The sequence below is a fragment of the Leucopleurus acutus genome, assembly GCF_964270905.1.
Source record: "Leucopleurus acutus genome assembly, chromosome: 6".
Classification (NCBI taxonomy): Eukaryota; Metazoa; Chordata; class Mammalia; order Artiodactyla; family Delphinidae; genus Leucopleurus; species Leucopleurus acutus.
In genome coordinates this window covers 71,920,268-71,947,276 of record NC_139149.1, presented here as the reverse complement: position 1 = coordinate 71,947,276, position 27,009 = coordinate 71,920,268, and the positions used below count along the sequence as shown (strand labels likewise).

At 35.8% G+C, this 27,009-nt stretch overlaps 1 protein-coding gene across 1 annotated transcript in view; it reads right to left on the bottom strand.

Annotated features, from left to right (window-relative positions):
• The window catches only part of FAM171B (family with sequence similarity 171 member B), a gene marked incomplete at both ends in the record, with an annotated part of 62,657 nt that overhangs the window by 1,382 nt on the left and 34,266 nt on the right, over positions 1 to 27,009 (bottom strand). Inside the window, 6 exons of the mRNA XM_082841296.1 lie at positions 208 to 331; positions 5,677 to 5,793; positions 9,003 to 9,173; positions 17,488 to 17,646; positions 20,646 to 20,738; positions 25,589 to 25,822. Coding sequence (XP_082697422.1) covers positions 208 to 331; positions 5,677 to 5,793; positions 9,003 to 9,173; positions 17,488 to 17,646; positions 20,646 to 20,738; positions 25,589 to 25,822 — 898 coding nt within the window. The remainder of the gene's footprint in view (positions 1 to 207; positions 332 to 5,676; positions 5,794 to 9,002; positions 9,174 to 17,487; positions 17,647 to 20,645; positions 20,739 to 25,588; positions 25,823 to 27,009) is intronic.

Below are 27,009 nucleotides of genomic sequence, written 5' to 3'. Positions count from 1 at the left end.
TATCTAGAAGGTTTCATTTTAAAAAATCGTCTCATAATATGTTTATTAATATATGCAATGCTACTCTAAGAATATATCCATTTTTATTTTAATCTACATATTTTAAAGATCAAACCATTGATTTCTACTAACATTGTAATACACAGAACTGACATGATACTATAGTCTGATAGTTTCTGTGTTCATACACATTAATATTGTTCTTACCTGCAATAACAAAGAAGTACAGCAAAAAATCCAATGACAATAACTATTGTTCCTCCTAATATGGCTGAAAGAAACACTGTGTGGTAGGCAGTTATGTCCTTTGAATCTCCATTTATACCTGACCCTAAATGGTTCAAAATAAACAAATAAAGAGAAAATATATTATTTTAGGTCAAATTTTCAATGTCCTATCTTGGGCAAGGCAGACTAAATATGTGTATACACAGTTGTATTTATTTGCTCCCCTCCCATGGCAGGCTTCCCTGTGTGTGGAGATTACTTTCCCTACCCGCTTTGGGCTTAATCAATTGACTTGCTCTGCCCAGTGAAATGTGAGCATCTTAAATGAGGCCGCCTGAATGGCCTGTCCTCTTGCTAAGGCCCTCTATTATGTGAATAGTATATCCCAAAGTTTTGCTATTCCTTCAACCTAGGTTCTGGAACGAGAAAAAATGTTGAGCTGAACCAAGCCAAGCCCAACAGTCATGAAGTGAAAGCAACAAACAAGTGTTTGCTATCGTTAGCTGCTGAGATAACAGGTTTATTTGTTACTTATGGCTGAGTATTGCAGAAAGTGGCAGCGAGATGCTGAAGTGCTGCTATGACAAAACCTAAAATGTGTGACACTGGCTTCCAAGCCAGGCAGTGAGGAAACTGTTGCAGGAGGCAATAAAAATGGTGGCCCAAGCCATGTGGCAGCAAAATATTTGCTGGAATAAACTGGGAGAAAATATTTCTAATGAGAGCTTTGTGCAAAGAGGTTTTGAGATAGAATGTAGTGAGTGTTGACTATGATTAGCTGCATTTGATTAAAAAAGAAATTTTAAAGATAAATTCAAAAAGAATTTGCCGAAGTAAGCAGGGATGAAAAGGACCAAAGAGAATGCAAAAACTGGGGGACCTGAAGAATTAAAAGTTGCAACTTTTAATTGCAGGCTGGACTCCAGAAGCAGATGACGCTATGATCCCAGCAAGCTAAGCCCAGCAGCGGCACAGGTGAGCCATTATTCATGAGCACATATATACAATGAGCACATATATACAGTGCTGTTGTAATTAGCTTAACTGCAGTAAAAGCAGACTAAGCACTGGGATGATCAGGGCAGGCTATGAATATTCTGCATGAAAATAAACGCAACTTATCTGAGGTAATGTTTCAATGTCACTAAGACCTAATTTTGCTCAAAAATGTATATAACAACAACTCCACAGATCAGTATCAACTGGATTTTAATATGTATTCAAGGTGATGAGACACCCGATTTTCTGGTCATCTTGACCATGAGAAGATGTCCAGCGTGAAGCTTTCAGCTTCACCAAGGACACTGGAAAGACTAAGGATCATGAGGCCTTTAGATCCTTTAACTTTTGCATCATCTAAGTTGATTAAAGTAATAGTAATATTAAAGGATTTGGAGAAGCAGTGTTGTGGTTATGCATTCAGACTTTAGAGCCAGAATGCCTGAACTGGAATCCTGGCCTCACCCTTTCTTCCTGTGAGGTATTGGGCAGGCTTCATTTACTTGTGTCTCAGTCCATAACTGTCATACTTCACCCATGTGGGTTGTTACGAAGATTAAATGGGTCAATACGTATAAATATTTACGACAGTGCTTAGCACATGATAAGCACTCAGTAAGTGTTAGCTATATTATACCACTGTTGTTAAATGAAATATCAAGGTTATAGAAGAACAGGCACTTCAGTATTGACCATGCTTTCCTATATGGTAACTGATAATAAAATGTTTATCATATTGAATAGGCAACCAAGCACAGCATCGCACAACATGAAATTTCTTCAAACAAAAAAGAGATAAGAGTAACAATTCTACCTACAGATTCTTATTCAGGAACCAGAGCTGCAACAGAGTAAAGTTCAGCTATTCACTGGGTGAAATTCAACTTCTTCTCCAAAAGAATATTGAATATATATTTCCACAATAGAGTAATGCTAACAATTTTCACTCCACAGAATTCCAACAGAACTCACTTTTGGAATTAAGAGGCTGACATTGTTGCATTTGTCCCAAATCTTATATGTATGACAATAGCAAAAAAGCATACATCTGCATGTGTGTGTGGGCGCACTGGGTGTATATGCGCATGCCCAAAAGGGGTTAGAAAGGTAGAAAATTACAATATATTTTCATTCAAATATACCTGAAAATGCATATTTAAAAAAAGTAATGGTACTTGTTTAATAAATTCTATACTCAGCCACCTACTTACCTGTAGCAATCTGTGAAAAACCAATTGATTTTAATTTCTTGCACTTAAACAGATTTCTAGAATTCCTTGAAAAAATATTAAGATTTACTTTAAAAACAGATTTAGTATATTATTAACCAAATTATAACTAAAGTAGCTCTAGCACATCAGACACTAACTGGCCCATCATAGGCCCAATTTTGAGTTTACTGTAACACTCTCATCCTAAAATGTTTAGGGACATTAGTGATCCTCATATCCAACTCCCGCAATTTAGAAAAGAGAAAACGAATACTCAGATGGGTAAGTACCTATTTCAAGCTTACCCTGTTAATTACTGTCAAAGCCAGAACTACAGTCAAGTTATCAAGTTATCCATATTTCTCATATGGATTTTTCAAAACCATCACTAGAAGGTATCTAATTGAAACTGAACGGGAATCCCACACTTCTGTGTTAGTACTCTGATTCACACAAAATCGTTCCTGACATACAAGCTAAAACAAAACTTCCGCCTATTTTAGAAAATTATTTCAGCTTTTATAATTCATAGTCATCTTGTATAGATTGGTTGCTTCAGGTATATTTTCAGTGGAAAGCACACTTCTCTATAAAACTCAAGTGCCCCTTAGGTCATTTTTATTAGAAATGAAAGAACTTGGATTTAGCTGAAGTATTAAATATTGTTCTTTTTCATCTTTTCATCATTTTATAGTTGCAAATCTAGAATGGGATATGGTCAGATAGCTGGCAAGACTGCATGATACTTTGCACCATGAAAAACAAAAGTAATCACCCTCTGGTTTCTGAATAAATCTCATAAGCACTAAGTTCAAACAAAAACAGAACATCCTCTTGATCGTAATGGTTAATATTAATAGCTCATATTTCTTCTATTGAAATACTAAATTTTAGCTTCAATGAAAAAAAGTCTTGTTACCTTGCATGGTTTAAAATTCAAAGGTTGTCAAATGTAAAATGAAAATATCAAACTATTTTTAAAATTGCAGAAAAAAATCAAAGCCTAACAAAGTTAGCAGATAAATTGCTAACAAAGTTAGCAGATAAACTGCTACAGAGAAATGTATGTAAAATATCATCCACATCCTGGATCAGGGTGTGCACTGGGACTATTCCTGAACAGCATGAAGTAGCCAGGTTGCAGCTGCCTTTCAGCTGGGAACCAAGACACTAGATAAACCAAAAGAATTTTCTCTGACACATGATTAAAGATGAAGGAATGACATATGCATTCGGCTTTCACACTTTCCCTAAACTTTACTAAAATGACACTGAAAGCTTTGTTTTTTTTTTTTTTTATATTATTTTATTTTTTTCATCTTGGAGTACACTTGCTTTACAATGCTGTGTTAGTTTCTGCTATATAACAAAGTGAATCAGCTATATGTATCCATATATCCCCAATCCCCTCCCTCTTGCATCTCCCTCCCACCCTCCCTATCCCACCCCTCTAGGTGGTCACAAAGCACCGAGCTGATCTCCCTGTGCTATGCAGCTGCTTCCCACTAGCTATCTTCCTTATGTTTGGTAGTGTATATATGTCCATGCCTCTCTCTCGCTTTGTCACAGCTTACCCTTCCCCCTCCCTGTGTCCTCAAGTCCATTCTCTACGTCTGCCTCTTTATTCCTGTCCTGCCCCTAGGTTCTTCAGAACCTTTTTTTTTTTAGATTCCATATATGTGTGTTAGCATACAGTATTTGTTTTTCTCTTTCTGACTGACTTCACTCTGTATGACAGACTCTAGGTCCATCTGCCTTGCTACAAATAACTCAATTTCATTTCTTTTTATGGCTGAGTAATATTCCATTGTATATATGTGCCACATCTTCTTTATCCATTCATCTGTTGATGGATACTGAGGTTGCTTCCATGTCCTGGCTATTGTAAATAGAGCTGCAATGAATACTGTGGTACATGACTCTTTTTGAATTATGGTTTTCTCAGGGTATATGCCCAGTAGTGGTATTGCTGGGTCGTATGGTAGTTCTATTTTTAGTTTTTTAAGGAACCTCCATACTGTTCTCCATAGTGGCTGTATCAATTTACATTCCCACCAACAGTGCAAGAGGGTTCCCTTTTCTCCACACCCTCTCCAGCATTTATTGTTTGTAGACTTTTTGATGATGTTTTGTTTTTATAAATAGACAAAAACCCATAGGTTAAGGCAGACTGAGATAAGAGACAAGAGCAACAAGATGCTGACTACTGGAAAGTTGACTTAGCAGAGCTGGCAGCAGGGAAAGCCAAGAATTTATACCAGTGAACACCCAGATGCCCTAGAAAGTGGTAGCAGGTCCATGATGCAACCAGTCTGCACTACAGTAGGTTAGAGTATTTCTTTTTTTAAGATGAATTAATGGATGAAACATGCAATGTTTGAGTATTTCGAGATAGAAATCCTACATCTTGAGTTGTGTTTAAGTACAAAGTAAATAGATAATTTGATACCATGTTAAATCTAGGAAAAATGAAATACTTATTTCTCCTAGAATATGAATAGGCCATTCCTAGCAGATAGCTCTTGGTTTTTGTCCACCTTCTGTGCATATGTCAGGCCACTCTCCATTTGAGCTATCACTTGTCTTATCTCGGAAACAGTCTGGGGACACTATTATTCAACAGCCCCTCCTCCTCCCCACCACAGCCCCACCAAGGAGAATGCTCACGACCTAAGTCTGGGCCCATCTAAATTCCACATCTCTAGAAAGATCAGGACCAGTATGAGGAAAGGACTGCAAAGGGTTAGTATCAGCTGTTATGAAGCAGCAGTCTTCCAAAGACAGTCAAGTAGGTCTGCTAACTGGGCCCTCTAGGATTCCTGCCTTTTATAATCTGCTTCTTCAGCTTTCCCTAGGATCCTGCAAACTCCCTATATCCTAACACATTTTTTTAATTATCTAAAATCTATTCCTGTTTTTTGCAACCAAAAACTCTAACTGATCTGGGTAGAATTTATTCATAAAAAGTAAACTAAGGAAATTCTTGATTTGAATACACTTCATACTTCAGATTCATCAGATATTACAGCTATAAAGGACCTTCGAGTTCATGGAATTTAATCTTTCCTGATACACATGGAAAAAATAAAATAAAGCTGAGATCAAGAGACTAAAAGCTTTTTCCAGTGTCATACAGTAAGTGGCAATGCTCAGAATAAAATAGGAATCTCCTAATATCAATTTCAGCATGACTATTTGGACTTTTTAAAATTTACTCTTTGTTTCATTTTTACCATACCTCTAGTTCCTGGAAGTGGAGCTGCTATCCAGTAGCCCAAATGAGGTGCCTCGTATGTCCAAATTAAATGATTGTTATATTCCTTGACCATTCCCCGGCCATGATTTACCCAAGCACCTACAAAGGAAGGCAAGTAAAAAATACTAATCAATTAGTTTATATATCTTTAATGCTGATAGGAGTTTGCTGATAGTCATGTATAGAATACTTTGCAAGACTTTTTCAAAGATTATGAAAACTGTGGCAATATATTATCATGGGATAATATATATATTACATCATAATACAGTACATATTATAATATATTAAATAGAATAATTTGGTTTGTTAAGACTAAAGGAAATAAAATCAATACTAATAAACTAAGGATATAGATCTATTTAGGGAAATCATGACTCCAAATAATGTCTACATTGTGCATATTGAGATATGTCTTAATAAGAATGTGAGTAATTAAATCCAAATTTATCAACAGGTGGTTGTTACCTATTCTGGGATTCTGAGTAAACACTTATAGTCTATATTTTATGGCCTTATTATTTATTAAATACTGTTTTGTTCTAGTACTGCTGGCATAGCTCTTTTAGAGCTCAATTTTTTAAAACTTTAAAAAATGCTCTTTGGATTCAATTAAATGTTATCCACAGAAAAAAGCATTCAGTAAAGCCAGTATCTTTTATGAAGTCCAGCATAACAAAGCTATTTATAAGTTTGGTGTATAGTTGTATTTGGTTTATTGATTCCTTGTAATGATGTATATCTATAACATGTAAAACAGTGTTTTTAATAAGGTAGACAAACTTGGAATTATCAGAATAAGTCAACCTACTGCTTTTTAAATAGTCACATTAAAACTAAGCATTACATATGTGACAAATTAATTCAAAAATTTTGCCACTGGAAGCAATTATACCCCAATAAAGATGTTAAAAAAAAAAAATTTTGCCACTGGAAGGTACATTAGAGACAAAAGCCTTTTTCAGGAGAAACAATCAGAAAGCAGAACTCAAAGCAGATATTCTTCTTTAAAGTGTCTTAAAACAATTCTCTCATTCAACAAATTAGGAAATTGAGGCCGGAATAAATTAAGTGATTTGTTCAAAATCACACTGCTGGTAAATGGACCAGAATCCATGTCTTAGAGCTCTTAATCCAATGTTTAACAGTAGTATACCACTGTGACATTGTGATTTATAATAAGAAATATATATGTGGTTTTAATCCCCAGTCCTGGCACAGAGCTCCTAAAACCTCGGAATTTCCTATGTGATAAGGTCCAAAAAGGTGGAGAGTGTCTTTTGTTGTTCATAACAAGCTGCTTTCAATGACACCTGAGTTTATGTTAATGAGATGAATTTTGGAAAGTCCCTCTGGATAGGAGGCTGGTTGCCAGAGGAGCCAACCACGTAATCAGAGAGTTGGACCTTTCATCCCCACCCCTACGCACCCCTGTAGAGGAGGAAGAGGGGCTGGAGCTTGAACTCAATCACCAGTGTTCAACGATTTAATGAAGCATGCCTACATAATAAGGCCTCCATAAAAATCCCTGAACTCCAGGGTTTAGAGAGCAGAGCTGGTGAACACGTGGAGGTGCTGGGAGGGTGGAGCACCCAGAGGAGAGAGCACTGAAGCTCCAGGCCCTTTCTCCCATACCTTGCCCTGTGCATCTCCTCCATCTGGCTATTACCAAGTCATACCCTTCTATAACAAACTGATAATCTAGTTGGTAAACTGTCTTCCTGTGAGCTGTTCTAGCAAGTTACCAAACTCGAGGAGAGGGTCATGGGAACCTCCAATTTATAGCCAGCTGGGCAGAAGCATGGGTGACAAGCTGGACTTGCAACTGGCCTCTTGAGTTGGGGGCTGCAGGACCGAGTCCTTAACCTGTAGGATCTGACACTAACTCCAGGTAGAGAGTGTCTAAATTGAATGAAATTTTAGGACACTTATTAGCTCGTGTTAAGAGTCCTGCTTGGTACAGAAAAAACACCCTCACATTTGGTGACCAGAAGTGAAGTTTTGAGTGTAGAATAGAGTTGAGAGAAGAGTTTGTCCCTTACAACTACCATTGTTACTTATATAGTTTCCAGTTTTTCTTAAACAATAATATATCCATGTTTTTATCTTCTATAGTGAACATGTGTGTGTTTGTGCCTCACTACCTACCCTTCCAGTTACAGTGAAACCTCATTCCAAATCTCCTTTGAGGATCTACTGCTCCCTATTCTCAGTCCACATGACTAGTTTAGGGCTCCAATCCCAGTTCCAACACATGACTTAAGCCTAAGTAAATGTGTGCAATCTATTTGCAGACCACAAAGATTGGTTCCAAGATGGGCATGCTAACCCCATTCTACAAATGCAGTGAATCCAAGGGCTTAGGTAATAGCTACTAGGAAAAGAATTTCTCTTTCCGTTGGACTTTAACCTGGGTAGTATAAAGTGAGAGCACCTACAGCCTTCTTGATACTCAGAAGGGAAATCCTATTCCAGAAAGGTATTAACACAGGAAACAGATGAGAAAGAAATCAAGTCCTGCAAAACTGTCTAGGTTGTGTAACATGACTTAACCCAAGACAGTTCTACCCCTGGACCCAGTTTTGGACTGATCATCTTTTCTTGTTTTTGTTTTTTTGGTAAAGATTCCCACCTTATTTACATGGAAACACAAGAAAACCAAGAGAAGCAGAAGGAAAAAAAGTGCATCCAGCTGCTATTTAGGAGGATAAACTCAGGGAACAAAATTGGTACAAAAGATTTTTTTTTTGGAAAATAATCTCTCTACTCTCTCTCTCTCTTTATAAATATAATACACATACATATACACACACACATACATATAAAAAACAGTGTTATTTTCATGAAATTAGCATATATTTATCAATTGCTTTAGCCAAGCTTTTATATATAACTTCATATTTCCTATCAAAACAAAAATAAACTCATAAGAGCAGAAATAATTTTAAAAATTTTATTTATGCTCAAAATATAAAAACATGGGAATGTGAGTAAATAATGCTATCTTAAAATGTAACAGTGATATCCTTTTCCCCACAATTGTATTATATTAATCAAAGTAGGGTCACTTTTCGTCATTAACAAAGTGCTTAAAATTATAATATTACTGATTTAGTACTCTACTAAAGATAAAACATTCAAATATAAATATTTTAATCTTTTAAATAATGCATATTAAAATTTAATATTGTGTATAAAATATAGAAAGTTTATTTGTCAATTTTACCTTAATAAAGATGAAAATTTTAAATAAAAATATAGAAACATATTTCTAAAATATTCAGAACCTTTTCACCTAGCTCACATACCTGTGTTCATATCAAATGTCCAGGCAGGTATGTGATCCCCTGCACTTATACCATTTGTACGTAGAAGTGGGAGAGAAATTTGAATAGAGCCATCCACCTTTAATTCTTTTCCTCCAGAATATATTTTCACACATATTGCTGCAAGAGGAGTCAGTTCATTGCCTTCAAAACCTAAAAACAGAAGACAGTTCATTAAAATCATATGTAAAACACAAACTGTAGTTGTGTATTAACAACAGACTAATATGGGCCTAAAATATCTAGTTCCTCTATTTCACCCAGGGTTATCCATTTTAATATCAAATAGATACTGGATTCTACTTAAGGATTTTTAAAGTATATATCATAAATAAATGCTATACTTATGTAACATTGACAAATCAGTATGAACCTAAAGATCAAATTCTGAGTCCTCTGATTTAAGGTCACTGGAATCTAATTCAATGTTTTTAAAAACCTACAAAACCAACAGGAAGGCTGCCTCTCTGAGGGGGAGACATTTGAGCAGTGGCCAAATGAGAAGGTGCCATCCATGCAGAGACCTCAGAGAAGAGCCTTCCAGGCAGAGTAAACCAGCACAAAGCTCCCAAATCGGAAGTGATCTCGGCATGTGTAAGAAAGAAGGAAGCCTGGAGGTCAGAGAGAGATGGAAATAGCATAGCGCCTTGGAGGCCATCGAAAGGAATCCTTATTATCGCTGCCACCATTAACCTTTGCAAACGTCCTGAAACTCTAACCATAAGGTAAGCAAAATAATGCCATACATATTCTGTAGACTAGTTGCACTGGTCAGTAATGCACTGTAAAAAGTACTATGTAATCTGTAAGTAATTATAATCTCTTCTATCAAACTATTTATAAAGCCAGCTGGCTTTCTTAACTCCACCCCTCAGTTCTATACAGTCGGTGGCTTCACATCGTGAATGCAGCTGAAACTGATGAAATCAGCATCCCACCATTTGGGATAAGGCCAACTCAAAGAAGAAAGAAAAAAGAGTCTGAAAAACAATGAGGAGGAAACTTTCAGGAAGAATTTTCATACTCGTAGAGCTCTAGAACTGTACAATCCAGTAGAGTAGCCAGAAGTGCATGCAGCAATTTAAATTTAAATGAAATGAGCAGTACAGTTTCTCAGTGCACTGGTTATGTGTCAAGAGCTCAACAGCCACATGTGGCTCAGCAGCTACCAGATGGGGCAGAGCAGAACATTCCCATTTGTCAGCACAGCTCTAGAACTTTGAAAATGTTAGCAGCATTCTCAGGACAATTGAAATGTTTAATGAATAATCTCAAAAGCAGGGGGTAGAGGAATGCTGAAGGGCACAGCACATTATGACTCCTTCCCACTGAATCTAATGAGTGTTGTTCATAAAAACCCTCCAATGCACCATGAGCTTCATTTGCAATAGTGTATATATTGGTACCATTCTTGTGATGTTTTTATTTTGAAAGCATCCTGTAACTTACAACTGGAAAACTTTGGCAGGTATCTTAGATTGGCTTCCTCAAGGAGCAAACCCTGAAATAACAATATGGAGGAAGCACCCACCACTGAGGGAATGGAGGAGTAACACAGAAGAAGGAAGCCAACACAGGATGTGTTAATGAACAGGTGTGTATGCGTTATGTGCTCTTTATCTGTCATTGGTTGAGAGCTTGCCCCTTGTGAGGGCCAAGTCTGCATCCTGGACCAGGGAATGCCCTTAGGCAGAGTCGCAGTAGGAAACATAGGCTTGTAACAGAAGACAGGGTCATCTGGCTGGGGTATCAACAGCATCAGCTACAGCAAGTTAGGAAAAAAAAGAAAAAAAAAGCCTATCTAACCATAACATCTATATGCTTATTACTCTAATTTCTGACTATTCCCCAAACGATATGGACCAAAAATTTGACTCAAGGGAAACCATAAAAATTACATATTGTCTGAGGTGATTTTAAAAACAGTGGAATAAATAGAAGTTAAAAAAAAATAATTGCCAGGGGACGTTCAAGATGGCGGAGGAGTTAAGATGTGGAGATCACCTTCCTCCCCACAAATACATCAAAAATACATCTACATGTATGTAACAACTCGTACAGAACACCTACTGAATGCTGGCAGAAGACCTCAGACTTCCCAAAAGGCAAGAAACTGCCCACGTACCTGGCTGTGTAGCTAACAGGGTCTTGGTGATCTGTCCAGGTGTCAGGCCTGAGCCTCTGAGGTGGGAGAGCCAAGCTCAGGACATTGGTCCACCAGAGACCTCCTGGCCCAGACTCATGTAATATCAATCAGCAAGCGCTCTCCCAGAGATCTCCATCTTAACGCTAAGACCCAGCTCCACTCAGTGACCAGCAAGCTCCAGTGCTGAACTCCCCATGCCAAACAACTAGCCAGACAGAAACACAACCACACCCATTAGCAGAGATGCTGCCTAAAATCATAACAAGTTCACAGACACCCCATAACACACCATCGGACACAGTCTTGCCCACCAGAAAGACAAGATCCAGCCTCATCCACCAGAACACAGGCACCAGTCCCCTCCACCAGGAAGCCTACACAACCCACTGAACCAACCTTACCCACAGGGGGAAGACACCAAAAACAATGGGAACTACAAACCTGCAGCCTGTGAAAAGGAGACCCCAAACACAGTAAGATAAGCAAAAGGAGAAGACAGAGAAATACACAGCAGATGAAGGAGCAAGGTTAAAACCCACCAGACCAAACAAATGAAGATGAAATAGGCAGTCTACCTGAAAAAGAATACAGAGTAATGACAGTAAAGATGATCCAAAATCTTGGAAGTAGAATGGAGAAAATACAAGAAACGTTTAACAAGGACCTAGAAGAACTAAAGAGCAAACAAACAGTGATGAACAACACAATAAATGAAATTAAAAATTCTCTAGAAGGAATCAATAGCAGAATAACTGAGGCAGAAGAATGGATAAGTGACTTGGAAGATAAAATAGTGGAAATAACTACCGCAGAGAAGAATAAAGAAAAAAGAATGAAAAGAATTGAGGACAATCTCAGAGACCTCTGGGACAACAATAAATGCACCAACATTCGAATTATAGGGGTCCCATAAGAAGAGAAAAAGAAAGGGACTGAGAAAATATTTGAAGAGATTATGGTTGAAAACTTCCCTAATATAGGAAAGAAAATAGTCAATCAAGTCCAGGAAGCACAGAGAGTCCCACACAGGATAAATCCAAGGAGAAATGCGCCAAGAGACATATTAATCAAACTATCAAAAAATTAATACACAGAAAAAATATTAAATGCAGCAAGGGAAAAACAACAAATAACATACAAGGGAAGCCCCATAAGGTTAACAGCTGAGCTTTCAGCAGAAACTCTGCAAGCCAGAAGGGAGTGGCAGGACGTATTTAAAGTGATGAAAGGGAAAAACCTACAACCAAGATTACTCTACCCAGCAAGGATCTCATTCAGATGCGACAGAGAAATTAAAACCTAAGAGAACTCACCACCAACAAACCAACTTTACAACAAATGCTAAAGGAACTTCTCTAGGCAGGAAACACAAGAGAGGAAAAGACCTACAATAACAAACCTAAAACAATTAAAATGGTAATAGGAACATACACATCAATAATTACCTTAAATGTAAATGGATTAAATGCTCCAACCAAATGACACAGACTGGCTGAATGGATACAAAAACAAAACCCGTATGTATGCTGTCTAGAAGAGACCCATTTCAGACCTAGGGACACATACAGACTGAAAGTGAGGGGATGGAAAAAGATATTCCATGCAAATGGAAATCAAAAGAAAGCTGGAGTCACAATTCTCATATCAGACAAAATAGACTTTAAAACAAAATCTATTACGAGAGACAAAGAAGGACACTGCATAATGATCAAGGGATCAATCCAGGAAGAAGATATAACAATTGTAAATATTTATGCACCCAACATAGGAGCACCTCAATATATAAGGCAAATACTAACAGCCATAAAAGGGGAAATCAACAGTAACACAATCATAGTAGGGGACTTTAACACCCCACTTTCACCAATGGATAGATCATCCAAAATGAAAATAAATAAGGAAACACAAGCTTTAAATGATATATTAAACAAGATGGACTTAATTGATATTTATAGGACATTCTATCCAAAAACAACAGAATACACTTTCTTCTCAAGTGCTCATGGGACATTCTCCAGGGTAGATCATATCTTGGGTCACAAATCAAGCCTTGGTAAATTTAAGAAAATTGAAATTGTATCAAGTATCTTTTCTGACCACAATGCTATGAGACTAGATATCAATTACAGGAAAAAATCTGTAAAAAATATAAACACATGGAGGCTAAACAATACGTTATTAAATAACCAAGAGATCACGGAAGAAATCAAAGAGGAAATCAAAACATACCTAGAAAGAAATGACAATAAAAACATGATGACTGAAAACCTATGGGATGGAGCAAAAGCAGGTCTAAGAGGGAAGTTTATAGCAATACAATCCTACCTCAAGAAACAAGAAAAATCTCAAATAAACAACCTAACCTTACACCTAAAGCAAGTACAGAAAGAAGAACAAGAAAAGCCAAAGTTAACAGAAGGAAAGAAATCATAAAGATCATATCATAAATAAATGAAAAAGAAATGAAGGAAACGATAGCAAAGATCAATAAAACTAAAAGCTGGTTCTTTGAGAAGATAAACAAAATTGATAAACCATTAGCCAGACTCATCAAGGAAAAAAGGGAGAAGACTCAAATCAACAGAATTAGAAATGAAAAGGAGAAGTAACAACTGACACTGCAGAAATACAAAGGATCATGAGAGATTAATGCACGCAACTAATTATATGCCAATAAAATGGACAACCTGGAAGAAATGGACAAATTCTTAGACAGAATCAGGAAGAAATAGAAAATATAAACAGACCAATCATAAGCACTGAAATTGAAACTGTGATTAAAAATCTTCCAACAAACAAAAGCCCAGGGCCAGATGGCTTCACAGGGGAATTCTATCAAACATCATAGAAGAGTTAACACCTGTTCTTCTCAAACTCTTCCAAAATATAGCAGAGGGAGGAACACTCCCAAACTCATTCTGCGAGGCCACCATCACCCTGATACCAAAACCAGACAAGGATGTCACAAAGAAAGAAAACTACAGGCCAATATCACTGATAAACATAGATGCAAAAATCCTCAACAAAATACTAGCAAACAGAATACAACAGCACATTAAAAGGATCATACACCATGATCAAGTGGGGTTTATCCCAGGAATGCAAGGATTCTTCAATATATGCAAATCAATCAATGTGATAAACCATATTAACAAACTGAAGGAGAAAAACCATATGATCATCTCAGTAGATGCAGAGAAAGCTTTCAACAAAATTCAACACCCATTTATGATAAAAACCCTCCAGAAAGTAGGCATAGAGGGAACTTACCTCAACATAATAAAGGCCATATATGACAAACCCACAGCCAACATCATTCTCAATGGTGAAAAACTGAAAGCATTTCCACTAAGATCAGGAACAAGACAAGGTTGCTGACTCTCACTACTATTATTCAACATAGTTTTGGAAGTTCAAGCCACAGCAACCAGAGAAGAAAAAGAAATGAAAGGAATACAAATCGGAAAGGAAGAAGTAAAACTGTCACTGTTTGCAGATGACATGATACTATACATAGAGAATCCCAAAGATGCTACCAGAAAACTACTAGAGCTAATCAATGAATTTGGTAAAGTAGCAGGATACAAAATTAATGCACAGAAATCTCCTGCATTCCTATACACTAATGATGAAAAATCTGAAAGAGAAATTAAGGAAACACTCCCATTTACCACTGCAACAAAATACCTAGGAATAAGCCTACCTAAGTAAACAAAAGACCTGTATGTAGAAAACTATAAGACACTGATGAAAGAAATTAAAGATGATACCAACAAATGGAGAGATATACCATGTTCTTGGATTGGAAGAGTCAACATTGTGAAAATGACTCTACTACCCAAAGCAATCTACAGATTCAATGCAATCCCTATAAAACTATCAATGGCATTTTTCACAGAACTAGAACAAAAAATTTCACAATTTGTATGGAAACACAAAAGACCCCCCAATAGCCAAAGCAATCTTGAGAAAGAGTATCAGAGCTGGAGGATTCAGGCTCCCTGACTTCAGACTAGACTACAAAGCTACAGTAATCAGGGTAGTATGGTACTGGCACAGAAACAGAAAGATAGATCAATGGAACAGGATAGAAAGCCCAGAGATAAAGCCACGCACATATGGTCACCTTATCTCTGATAAAGGAGGCAAGAATATACAATGGAGATAGACAACCTCTTCAATAAGTGGTGCTGGGAAAACTGGACAGCTACATGTAAAAGAATGAAATTAGAACACTCCCTAACACCATACACAAAAATAAACTCAAAATGGATTAAAGACCTAAATGTAAGGCCAGACACTATCAAACTCTTAAGAGGAAAACATAGGCAGAACACTACATGACATAAATCACAGCAAGGTCCTTTTTGACCCACCTCCTAGAGAAATGGAAATAAAAACAAAAATAAATGGGACCTAATGAAACTTAAAAGCTTTTTCACAGCAAAGGAAAGCATAAACAAGACCAAAAGACAACCCTCAGAATGGGAGAAAATATTTGCAAATGAAGTAACTGACAAAGGATTATTCCCCAAAATTTACAAGCAGCTCAATATCAAAAAAACAAACAACCCAATCCAAAAATGGGCTGAAGACCTAAATCAACATTTCTCCAAAGAAGATATACAGATTGCCAACAAACACATGAAAGGATGCTCAACATCACCAATCATGAGAGAAATGCAAATCAAAACTACAATGAAGTTTCAGCTCACACCGGTCAGAATGCCCATCATCAAAAAATCTACAAATGATATATGCTGGAGAGGGTGTGGAGAAAAAGTAACCCTCTTGCACTGTTGGTGGGAATGTAAATTGATACAGCCACTGTGGAGAACAGTATGGAGGTTCCTTAAAGAACTAAAAATAGAACTACCATACAACCCAGCAATCCCACTACTGGGCATATACCCTGAGAAAACCATAATTCAAAAAGAGTCATGTAGCACAATGTTCACTGCAGCACTATTTACAATAGCCAGGACATGGAAGCAACCTAAGTGTTCACTGACAGATGAATGGATAAAGAAGATGTGGTGCATATATACAATGGAATATTACTCAGCCATAGAAAGAAATGAAATTGAGTTATTTGTAGTGAGGTGGATGGACCTAGAGACTGTCATACAGAGTGAAGTAAGTCAGAAAAGTAAAACAAATATTGTATGCTAACACATATATATGGAATCTAAAAAAAAAAAAAAAAAGGTTCTGAAGAACCTAGGGGCAGGACAGGAATAAAGACACCGACGTAGAGAATGGACTGAGGACATGGGGAGGGGGAAGGGCCAAGTGAGAGAGTGGCATGGACATATATACACTACCAAAGGTAAAAGAGATAGCTAGTGGGAAGCAGCCGCATAGCACAGGGAGATCAGCTCAGTGCTTTGTGTCCACTTAGAGGGGGTGGGATAGGGAGGGTGGGAGGGAGAAGCAAGAGGGAGGGGATATGGGGATATATGTATATGTATAGCTGATTCACTTTGTTGTGCAGCAGAAACTAGCAAACCATTGTGAAGCAATTATACTCCAATAAAGATGTTAAAAAAATAACCTTGTAAAGTTTTTAAAGTTTTAGCAAAATATACCGTAACTCAAAGTGAAAAAATAATAATAAAAAAATAAAAACAGTGGAGTTTGTTAATTGCAACAACTGGTAGAAATGGTAGAACAAGTGTGGATGTACAGAGGGAAGATACAGTTTTTACAGGTGTCATTCATAAGTTAATTGTTAAATAAAGTGTAAGATTCCATCATCTTTGTAATGTAGATCATGACAGCCTTATGTAAGTGTACTAGTGCTGCTGAATATAAAAAGTACTTTTCAATATTACCGTTTTACTCAGAGTATATCAAATATATTTGAAAAGAAAAATTTCCAGTTGCTTACTCTAATCTATAAACTTTTTTATATCTAACAATTATTGACACTGCTGATCAATTTGATAAGAATGAATAGGTCAAATTATAATATATATGTAAACTTCTTAATCAAATTTCCACTTTCAATGTTTTTTAATTTGCAAAATTATACAATAATCATTACTATTTTCTATACCTTGATTACCTCCTTTGGATAAAAATATCCTGTAAATTAAACTCTCTATTAATTTGAAATAATGTATGCAGAAGACTGGTATAATCTTTCATTGGATCAAAGGGACTGCCTATAAACACTTTAATAACTATATTTATGTTTCAAAAGTGACATGTCTCCTCCAAAGCTTAAATGAATTTCAGACATCTAAATAAATAGTACTTGATGAGAGATTTATGTGCTGTTTTTATAAATAGATTAGATTATAAAAAATTAGAAAATACCTGACTTATTGAGAGTAATTCCAGTCGTATACAGAAAATTATCCACTTTCAAAAACTGTTGTAGGACTGTAAGGTAGCCTGTAACGTTGCTAATGTGATGGCTGTCGGGTAGTCTAATTAAGGCTTTTGAAAACTGAACACTTGGTTGAGATTTGGCATCTGGAAAAAGGAAACCTCATTAGCAAATAGACAAAACAAATGCATATTAAGCACAGCACTATTGGTCAGGACATTTTACTCTAAGTGAACCAGTTATTTCTAAAACATTACTGACATCTCCTAATTATAATTATTATTTTATATTCAGATCTGAATAAATAAGAAATGCCCCTTTCTTTAGATCATACAAGGCACCTTTAGCCTAGAGAGTGCTTGATTCGCTTGCCCAGAATTTCTTCACCCTTTGAGTTTCACTTCTAGGGAACCACACATTGACCCATGTGGTTCACTTGGGGTTTCATTTCTGTAACAAGAGTAGAGGTAATGGTGCATGCCAGAATGGGCTGAAACCAATCAAAAGCATCTCATTATCCTGTTGGCCACATTGATTTGTTGAACTATGGGACTTGTGACAACCACAGTTAATGAGATGCAATGTGAGTTTTGCTTGGACTTCTAGGGGAAAAGACCTTCTATTCCCCACTAGATTTTATGTGAGCAGATATATGTCTGGGAGTTGCAAAAGCCATCTTGTGACCAAAAATGAAAGCTCCTTTGAAAATGAGACAATATTTAAGGACCGGAGAGTTGAGAAACAGAAGGAGTACAACTAGTTCTCAATTATTTCAACTGAAGCCCTGATCAAGCCATGTTTAAAGGTGGTCCCATTCCTACACTTATCAATCATTTGAGCAATAAATAAGTGCTTCCTTTGGGCTTAAACTAGTTTCGGGTTGGGTTTTCAGCAACTTGCAACAGAAAGTATCTTTGATGATAAGCCATATACTTAAGTGGGTAGGTTTCTGCATCAGGCAATTAAACAAGCATTAAAAGTTTTTCAAATGCCAGGCATTCACTTTATAAATATTATCTCATGTAAATAACTTTGAATTGACTATCCTCTAATTTATCAAGAACCCAGGGACAATATTGATTTTTTTCTGAATTCAGCAGATCTTTAACAATTCAAGGGTCAACTCATATCATTAAAACTAAAAATTATCAGAAACAATCAGTTAAGTTCTAAGGATGAAAAAAGTATCCATTTTTAAAGAGTTACATGACAATAAAAAATAAACTATACACTGACTGAGAATTATCTTACATTGTTTTATTTATCATTTATGTATGAAGCTAGAAAAATGGTACCTGGAAAATAAACAGTTAAGGGATATAAAGAAAAAAACAACACATCTATATTATCCTTGTTAAATTGCTTTGAGGGAACAATGTAATACCTTTTGATCCCTTACAGGTACTATCTACAACTTACTTTTTTAAAATGTGTGGCTTAACTATGATGAAAATCCAAACTTCTTTACAACTGAAAACATGTACACTAAAGGAAATGTCTAACTGAACTTCTCTAAGGTTTTACACATTCCTGAAGTTCCCAATTTTTGCTGCTCCTTTTACTACAAATATATTTACACACAGGCCTAACACATTTTCACTACACAAAATGAACAACTTCCTGATAAAATCTTAGAAGGAAAAATATTAACGTTTTCTGGAAGTTAAGAAGTGAGGATGTGTACTTTCCTAAGGAAAGATTTAACATCATCAGAAACATCCATCCTTTCTTGGTTGGCCTCACCAATAGGTCAACTCTTAGGGAAATGAGGCAGTAAAAGGAATTCCAGAGGGCTCACAGTGTTCTCACAGAGATGGGCACGTGGCATGTGCAGTGCCACCCAGACAGACGAGAGCTCACCACTGCTTCGTACAGTGGCAAAGGAGTGGTACATGAACATGCTCACGCTGACCCTTTTCATATAACCCAGCAGAAATTACAATTTGTGATGGGGTTTGAAGAATCCAGGAAGGAGTAGGATGTGTCAAGATAAAACCAAAACAAACAAATGAAGCAGGACTGTGGAGAACCTGATTTCACTAAGGTCCCAGCAGTGTACAATGTGGCCTCTCTCTGCAAACATGTAGTTCCTATTTACTTTCCACCTTTCATACTCAACGCTACATCCACCCATTCTGCCACGCACCGGCAAACTCAGTGCAAGAGTAAGAGATTCTACTGCCTTGCTCAGTAAATTACTCTAAGATTAATCAAGCCCTAGTTAACTTTTTCCAAATGATAGTGTTAGGCTTTCTTTTTTAATACATTAGGACTAAATAAGATAAGCTTCTGAAGATGAAGAGAACTTCAAAAACAGTTCTTTTTACCATGACTCTTGTATTGGACTTTGAGGTTTTCTGCCTTTACCAGTCATTCTTATTATGCTTTAGTTCTCAACATTAATTTCCCAAAAGAAACAAAAAAGCCAATTATTGTCATTTATAGAGGTTTTACATAATATGCAGTTAAGAGTCACAAAATGCTGGGACTAGTTAAGGGGGTAAGGAGGTGAGGTAAGGATAAAACTGTCATCTTCGTGGTTGGTAAAGCAGAGCTGGAGGACACAGCTTGAATCAGACCCCAAATCACGCTTCCCGTATTCCTGCCCTTGGGATATGTGAGTGGGGCAAATCATGTCTGCCAAGCAGATACTTAACTCCCCAGCCTCAGACCCTTCCCACACAGGCAGCAAGATTAATGTCAGAGGCAGGAATGAAGGTGACCTGCAAACTAGAAAGCCCCAGAGATCTGAGTCCTTTTCCCAATTTCACCAACCACTAAAGCTCAGTGAGAGATGTGATTTGGAAAGCAGTTCAGGGACTCTTTCCAGTACTTCTGCAAGTCAGATGTTCTACTGGGGGTGGCTAAAATGGTAAAAGAGAGAATGATTCCCACTATACACACACACACACACACACACACACACACACACACACACACACACACACACACAAATGCTATAGTTTGATAGTGAAATAAGAATCAGTTCAGATCAACTTATAGTCAGTACTAATCATCCCTGATCAACTTAGATTTTTCCCACCTTATAATCAACACTGATCCACTGGTGAAGAAGTACAGTTATACAATATAGTCACAATATAGTCTCTTTACTTACTAGCTAAGTAAGAAGTGGTGTACTTACCAGCTAATTTTCCAGTAATTAAAACAGTGTCTTCAAATAGCCATATATTTGCTTGGCTTTGCGGGAACAGTGAAAGTGTAACTGATGAATATACTGTGAAATATAGCATAATTAGGATATTTTATTAGACATGGGGGGGAACTGGGACAAATATAGTTCTGCTCTGGCAGGTCCTAAAATTGTGGGGAAAAAGAAGTTCTGTGATGGGAAAAGCAATTCAAAACAAAGGAAGAATGCATGTATAATATGATGGAGGAAAAAAAGGAACATAATAAAGTGAGACGATTTGGCATCACTATTTTACTAATTTTAAAAATTTTATAAGTAGTTTGTACCAAGGTGACTAATGTTCTCTAACTAACCCCAGATATATTTGGTCAAGTTAAATGCTTAAACAACCCTCTGCTATTTTCTCTATATAATAGTTACTTATTTCCTTCTTATACTGAATAATTTTTAAGCCGTTTTTTCCTGGCCCCATGATTCAACGTTCTCTCAGATGGGGAGTATATCCACTCTTCTTTTTTAACTCCCCATACAAAGGTGCAGTGCTCTTCTTCACAGTGTGGTTCGCCAAACAGACTGTGCTTTGCCAAAGGAAGAAACAGTTTAACACATAAAATGATCCAGAGGCAACCTTTAGTAGTAGGGAGGATGGGGCTGGACCCGCCTACAAGAGTAGGCACCTGAAATGCCTGGTGGGATGAGTAAGTGCAGATCCCCTGAAAGATAACTAAATTCTTTCAAGATCAGGAACAAGAGGCAGGGACAAAAGACCATCGTTTTATAAGCAAGACCAAATCAAACAACCTGACCAATCCTGCAAAAGAAAAACAAGTTCTGAGGCATCACCTAGAGTTCAAGTTCTCCCTGATCTCTCTCCTCCATGCAATGCAAGTAAATATCAACAGAAATGATACAATACCCCTAAATCACTTAAGAAAGGATAAAACACACTTGCATGAGAATACTTTTAAAATTTGGAGATATTTCAAAGAGCTGTAAAGGAAATACAGAAAAGACAGGATAAAATATTAAAAGTATACAATGATGTATGGGTGGATGTAAAATAATATACTTTTTTCTTAAGTAGGAATAGAGGACTACCAGATGAAAGTAATTTTAATTGAGAATACACTAACATTTAGATAGATTGTTAGACTTATTAGATTGGAGAGGAGATGGTTAGGGTAGTAGCTTGGACCCGAGATGATTGTATCCCATATTTGGATACTTTCTTAGTCCCAGGTAGGTTAAAAAGGGCTTTTCTATTAAACCTGAGGAGAATCTTTCAGAAAGTCACTTAAACTTGGATTCAGATCTCCTTTGACTTTAAAAAATGTTTCTGATTATAAACGGGATATATATCCACTCTGGAAAAGTTGGGAAATACAGAAAAGGAAAGAAGAAAATGATGGTCATCACAATACCACCACAGAGACAACCACTATTAGTATTTCAGTGTAGCTTTTCCTGGATTTTTCCTGTGATTTTGTTTTTCAAAAGAGGGAGTATGATATTGTATACAGAATATTTTCACCCTGCTTTTTCACTTAAAATAATATTGTAAGCATTTCTGTTCCTCAACAGAAACTTTCATAACATTTTCAAGGTCACATATTTCTTAAAGTATCAAGATTCACTTAACCACTACACTGTACAATACTGTATATTTAGATTGTTTCCATTTTCACTATTACAAAATAATATTTGACTCAACATCCTTGTGCACAGATATCTGTCCACTTTATTTGTATGTTTGTTTTTAGGATATATTCCCAGCAGTCAATGATGATGAAGATTTCGAAGACACTGACACACACATTTCAAAGTTGTTATCCAGATAACACTGCCGACTTCTCCCACCAGCAGTGTTTGAGGATGGCAGTCTTGCCCAGCTTGTCAATATTGAGTATGTTCACTTTTTAAAAATGTTTCTAAAGTGAAAAAATCTAAGAAATGTGTATTTTGGAGGCGTACTTGGATTATTAGGAAGGTAAAATATTTTATCGTATTTACTAATCATTTGTATTTCCTGTTTTGAAAACTAAGTCATGATTTTATCCATTCACCTTATTTAGGCAGGGCCTTGGTGTTTTACTGATGTGTATGAATTCTTAACACATTAAGGATATCATTCCTTATTATTTCATATTTTTTTTTACTACTTTTTAAGATTATGGGGAAATCTACCTTTTATGACATCTTTAAAAAGACCATCCTAAAAAAATAAGATAGTTTATTAAATTTAATATAATTTAATTTTCCATATTTTAACTTTTTGAGCAATATATTTTGGAATATGGATTCAAATTAATTTACTCCAAATAGTTAACCAAAGTATCCCAATATTACTTATTGAATATTCAGGTTTTTCCTCTATGATTTATGATTCCTATCATAGATTATATTTTTTATGCCTACTAGTATCTGATTTGTACCACATTACAAATCATAGTACAATATCACTTAATTCTGTAGCTATATATTTTAGTTATCTGGAATGGCAAATTGCCTCTAGTAAATCGTCTTTTAAAACAAGATTTCAGGTATTTTGACACATCTGTTCTTTAAGGGTTATTTTGCCAAGTGTTCTGTTAATGCATTAAATCTATAAATTAATCTGGGAAGAATTCAAATCTTTACAATATTCAAGCTAAGAAAAAATATTTTTCCAGTTTCTGATGTTTTAGTTGATTTGGTTTTTTTTTTTTTAGGTCTATCAGTAACATTTGGTAGTTTTATTTTCCCTCCCCACAGTTACTTCACTTTTTTTTGTAGGTTTCCCTGCATATTTTGTTTGTTCTTGTTCTGAGAGGGATTTCTTTTCATTATTTTTCCTAATTGGTTATTACTTCTGGTATATAAGAACATGTATTGATTTGTAGCAATACTAATTTGTAGTTTTCCAAGGATATGATCATAACCAGAAAAAATGGTTTTGATTCTTCCTTCCTAATAGCTATTCCCTTTTTTTATCTGTTAATATCTTTTTGCCCTGATAATAACTTCTACTACAATGTAAAATAATATAGACATCTGTGTTTAGTTTCTTATTTTAGTAGAATCACCTCTAATATTTTACAGTTAAGTATGATTTTGAGATACCTAAGGATATCTTTGTGGTCCTAGTTTTTAAAGAGTGTGTTCTTGGTTAGGCATGAATGGTGAACTTATAAAATGCATTTCAGGCAACATTTCAGGCAATTGTTGATATTATCACATATTAGTTCTAATTTGTTCTACTAATATGATACATAAAATTAATGAAGTTTGACATCCTTATAGTTCTGCAAAGAAGAAAAATCCTACTTGGTCTTGACAGTATCCTATATTTAAATAATGGTGAAATTCTTTTCTGTATTGTTTAGGAATTTTACATTTAGAGTTATAAGTATGACTGGTCAATAGAGAGGTGTGTGTATATGAGAGACAGTAATGCACACATGAGGGCATTTAATTTTGTATTACCTTTGTTAGGTCTCAGAATCAAGGCTGTACTGATTCGGTAAAATGATCTGGGGCACTTTTCCTTATAGCCTTTGAAGTTATTTTTACCCAGAACACTTTACCCATGGTTATTAATCTACCTCATCTAAATTGTTTGTTTTATTGGATTTTTAAGATTATTGCCAAATTTTTTGATAATTTTTATGATTTTTACAGCTTTTATGTATTTTTATCTTTTATTTCCCTCATTTTTGTTTAAATTAGCTAGATGTATGTATAATTTACTTCAAAGAACTAACACTTTGTCAATTATTTCTTTATATTTTTCTAATATATGCCAATCTACTTCAATCTTTTTATTTCCTTTTTCCCATTTTAGTTGGTTTCTTCTTTCATTATTTTTCTCACTTTTGTTGAATGAATAGTTGTACTTAATTTCTGTCTTTAAAAAAATTTAAAGCATTTGAGACCATGAAGTCACCTCAAATACATCTTTATCTGGATTTTCCAGTCATTTTATTACAATTTTATTCACATGAGTCTTATTAAATTATCTAATTCATTTTTCATTTTCTTTCTCATTCTAAATTTAAATAGTTCAAGAATTCAAATGTTTCCATTATGAAACTAAATAAAATATCTAAAACCTAACAACAAGAACCACCACAATAAAAAATAAAATTTTTAGAAAGATTGACTACCTAATGTATCATCCTTCCAGTCAATCGGACTTGTATTCTGGTACCTTGTATGGCCAATTTTCCCACTATTCAATTAGTTATAATCACTCCTACCAAGTTTTTTCCCAGCTTTATTGAGATATAATTGACAGCTAACATCATGTAAGTTTAAGGTGTACAATGTGATGATTTGATATATGTTTTTATATTGTGAAATGATTGCCACAATAATTAATAATTCTTTCTCCAGTATGCCTCTTGTACTCTCACCTCTCCTTTCCATTTCCTTTCTTACATCAGGCTACTGTCCAGCAGCACAACCACAGCTTCATAGCCAGGCTCCCTGAATCCATTTTAGCCCTGCTGTTGCCCTGTTCTTTATACACTGTAAATTCAGTTTCTAAACAACTTACTTTCATGTGCTCAAGAATCTACAAGAACTGTTTTATTATTCGTCACGTAAATCTAAACTGTTCATCTTATCTTTTGAGACTGTCCTTTAATTATCTGGCCCTTTACTTTACTTTGGGCCAGATAATTTACTTTACTTTACTATCCTGCTTCTAACTAATTCTTTGGGCATGCCACACCCCTCTCCGCCACGTGCAGACAAGCTTTGTGCCAGAGCAGAGCTGTAGCTCGGGATTCCTTCAAGCTTCTGTAGAAGGAAAAAGACCTTCATGTTTTCTTCAAACTGGCACGCCTTTCTAACCTCCTTATATTGGCTTCACATAGTCTCATTTTCGGTTTATCAGAACAAGAGAAAAAAATCATTTACATTTAGTGAAAGCAAAACATTGTTTAACTGCTTACTTGGCATTCTTCCAGTCTTCCAAGGCAGAGGTGTCAACACATAGCCATCTTTGTAAGCAATAATGGTTAGGCTGAGTCCTAACTTGTAGGGTACTCTTATCAACACTGCTCCATTATTTCTAGTTACTGTGGAATTTGTCTTCGTGTAGTTTACAAACACTTCTACAACTGCTTGACTCAGGTACTGGCGACTGATAATGTCATTCACCTGGACCTTCAGCATAAATACAGACACTGGAAGAGAAAAAGAAAATCGCAGCACGTTATATCCTAGAAAGCATATGTCACTATACTTTAAAATGTCATTTAAGGCACCTGAACCAACAGTACAAAACTGTTGAAAAATTTAGGAAACACATACACATGGATGGATAGAAAGAGGTGTTAAACATTCCAACAAATTCATTATTCTCCCTAAAACTGAATAAATTTGAATTTATTATTAATACGGCGCAGGATTATCACTCCATTTTCTCTGCCATTTAGAAGAAGACGGGAGAACAGTGAATAATGGAAAGAGTTTCGGGCTTTAGGAAAATAATTTTTACTTTATGTTACTAATTTCTAATATTATCAAGTTATATAGATTTAATACTAATTTAAAATACAGTCAAAGGTCTTAGACTAAAATGCCATCTCACCAAACCCATTAGTGCATGGCTAGCTCCTTTATTTTGTTCTGTTGTCTGGAAAGCAGGGGATGTGTTTTAGTTCCAAATTACAAGATATCAAAACAGAATCTCAGATGCACCTAGAGAATATTATGCTTAGTGAAATAAGTCAGAAAGATAAATACTATGATGTCACTTATATGTGGAATCTAAAAAATAACACTACTGTATATGCAAAACAAACACATTCACAGACATAGAAAATAAACTTAAGGTAATCAAAAGGGAGAGGGAAGGGGGAGGGACAAATTAGGGGTATAGGATTAACAGATACAAACTACTATCTATAAAATAGATAAGCAACAAGAAGGTATTGTATAGCATAAGGAATTATAGCTGTTACTTTGTAATAACCTATAATGGAACATAATCTGCAAAAATACTGAATCACTATGCTGTATACCTGAAACTAATATTGTAGATCAACTATACTTAAGTTAAAAAAAACCCTTTTTCTAAAATATAAAAAAAACATTATCCATTAAATATATAGATACAACATGTGAAAATAATGAAGTCAAGAAAATAAGAATTAAAGCTTTTTCTACTTAAACCTCCAGCCTTATAGATCTTGACAGTGTGTCCATGCATTTACCAATGATAATGTCTGGCTACAAAAGAACTTTTACCATCATGGAAATGCCTTTGCAAAGCCTGTATCATAACACCTTTGCTAAAGATGCCTTATCTTCTACCATAATGGGCTCTGCAGCCAGTCAAGGTCCATCTCTGCCATTCCCTAGACATGTG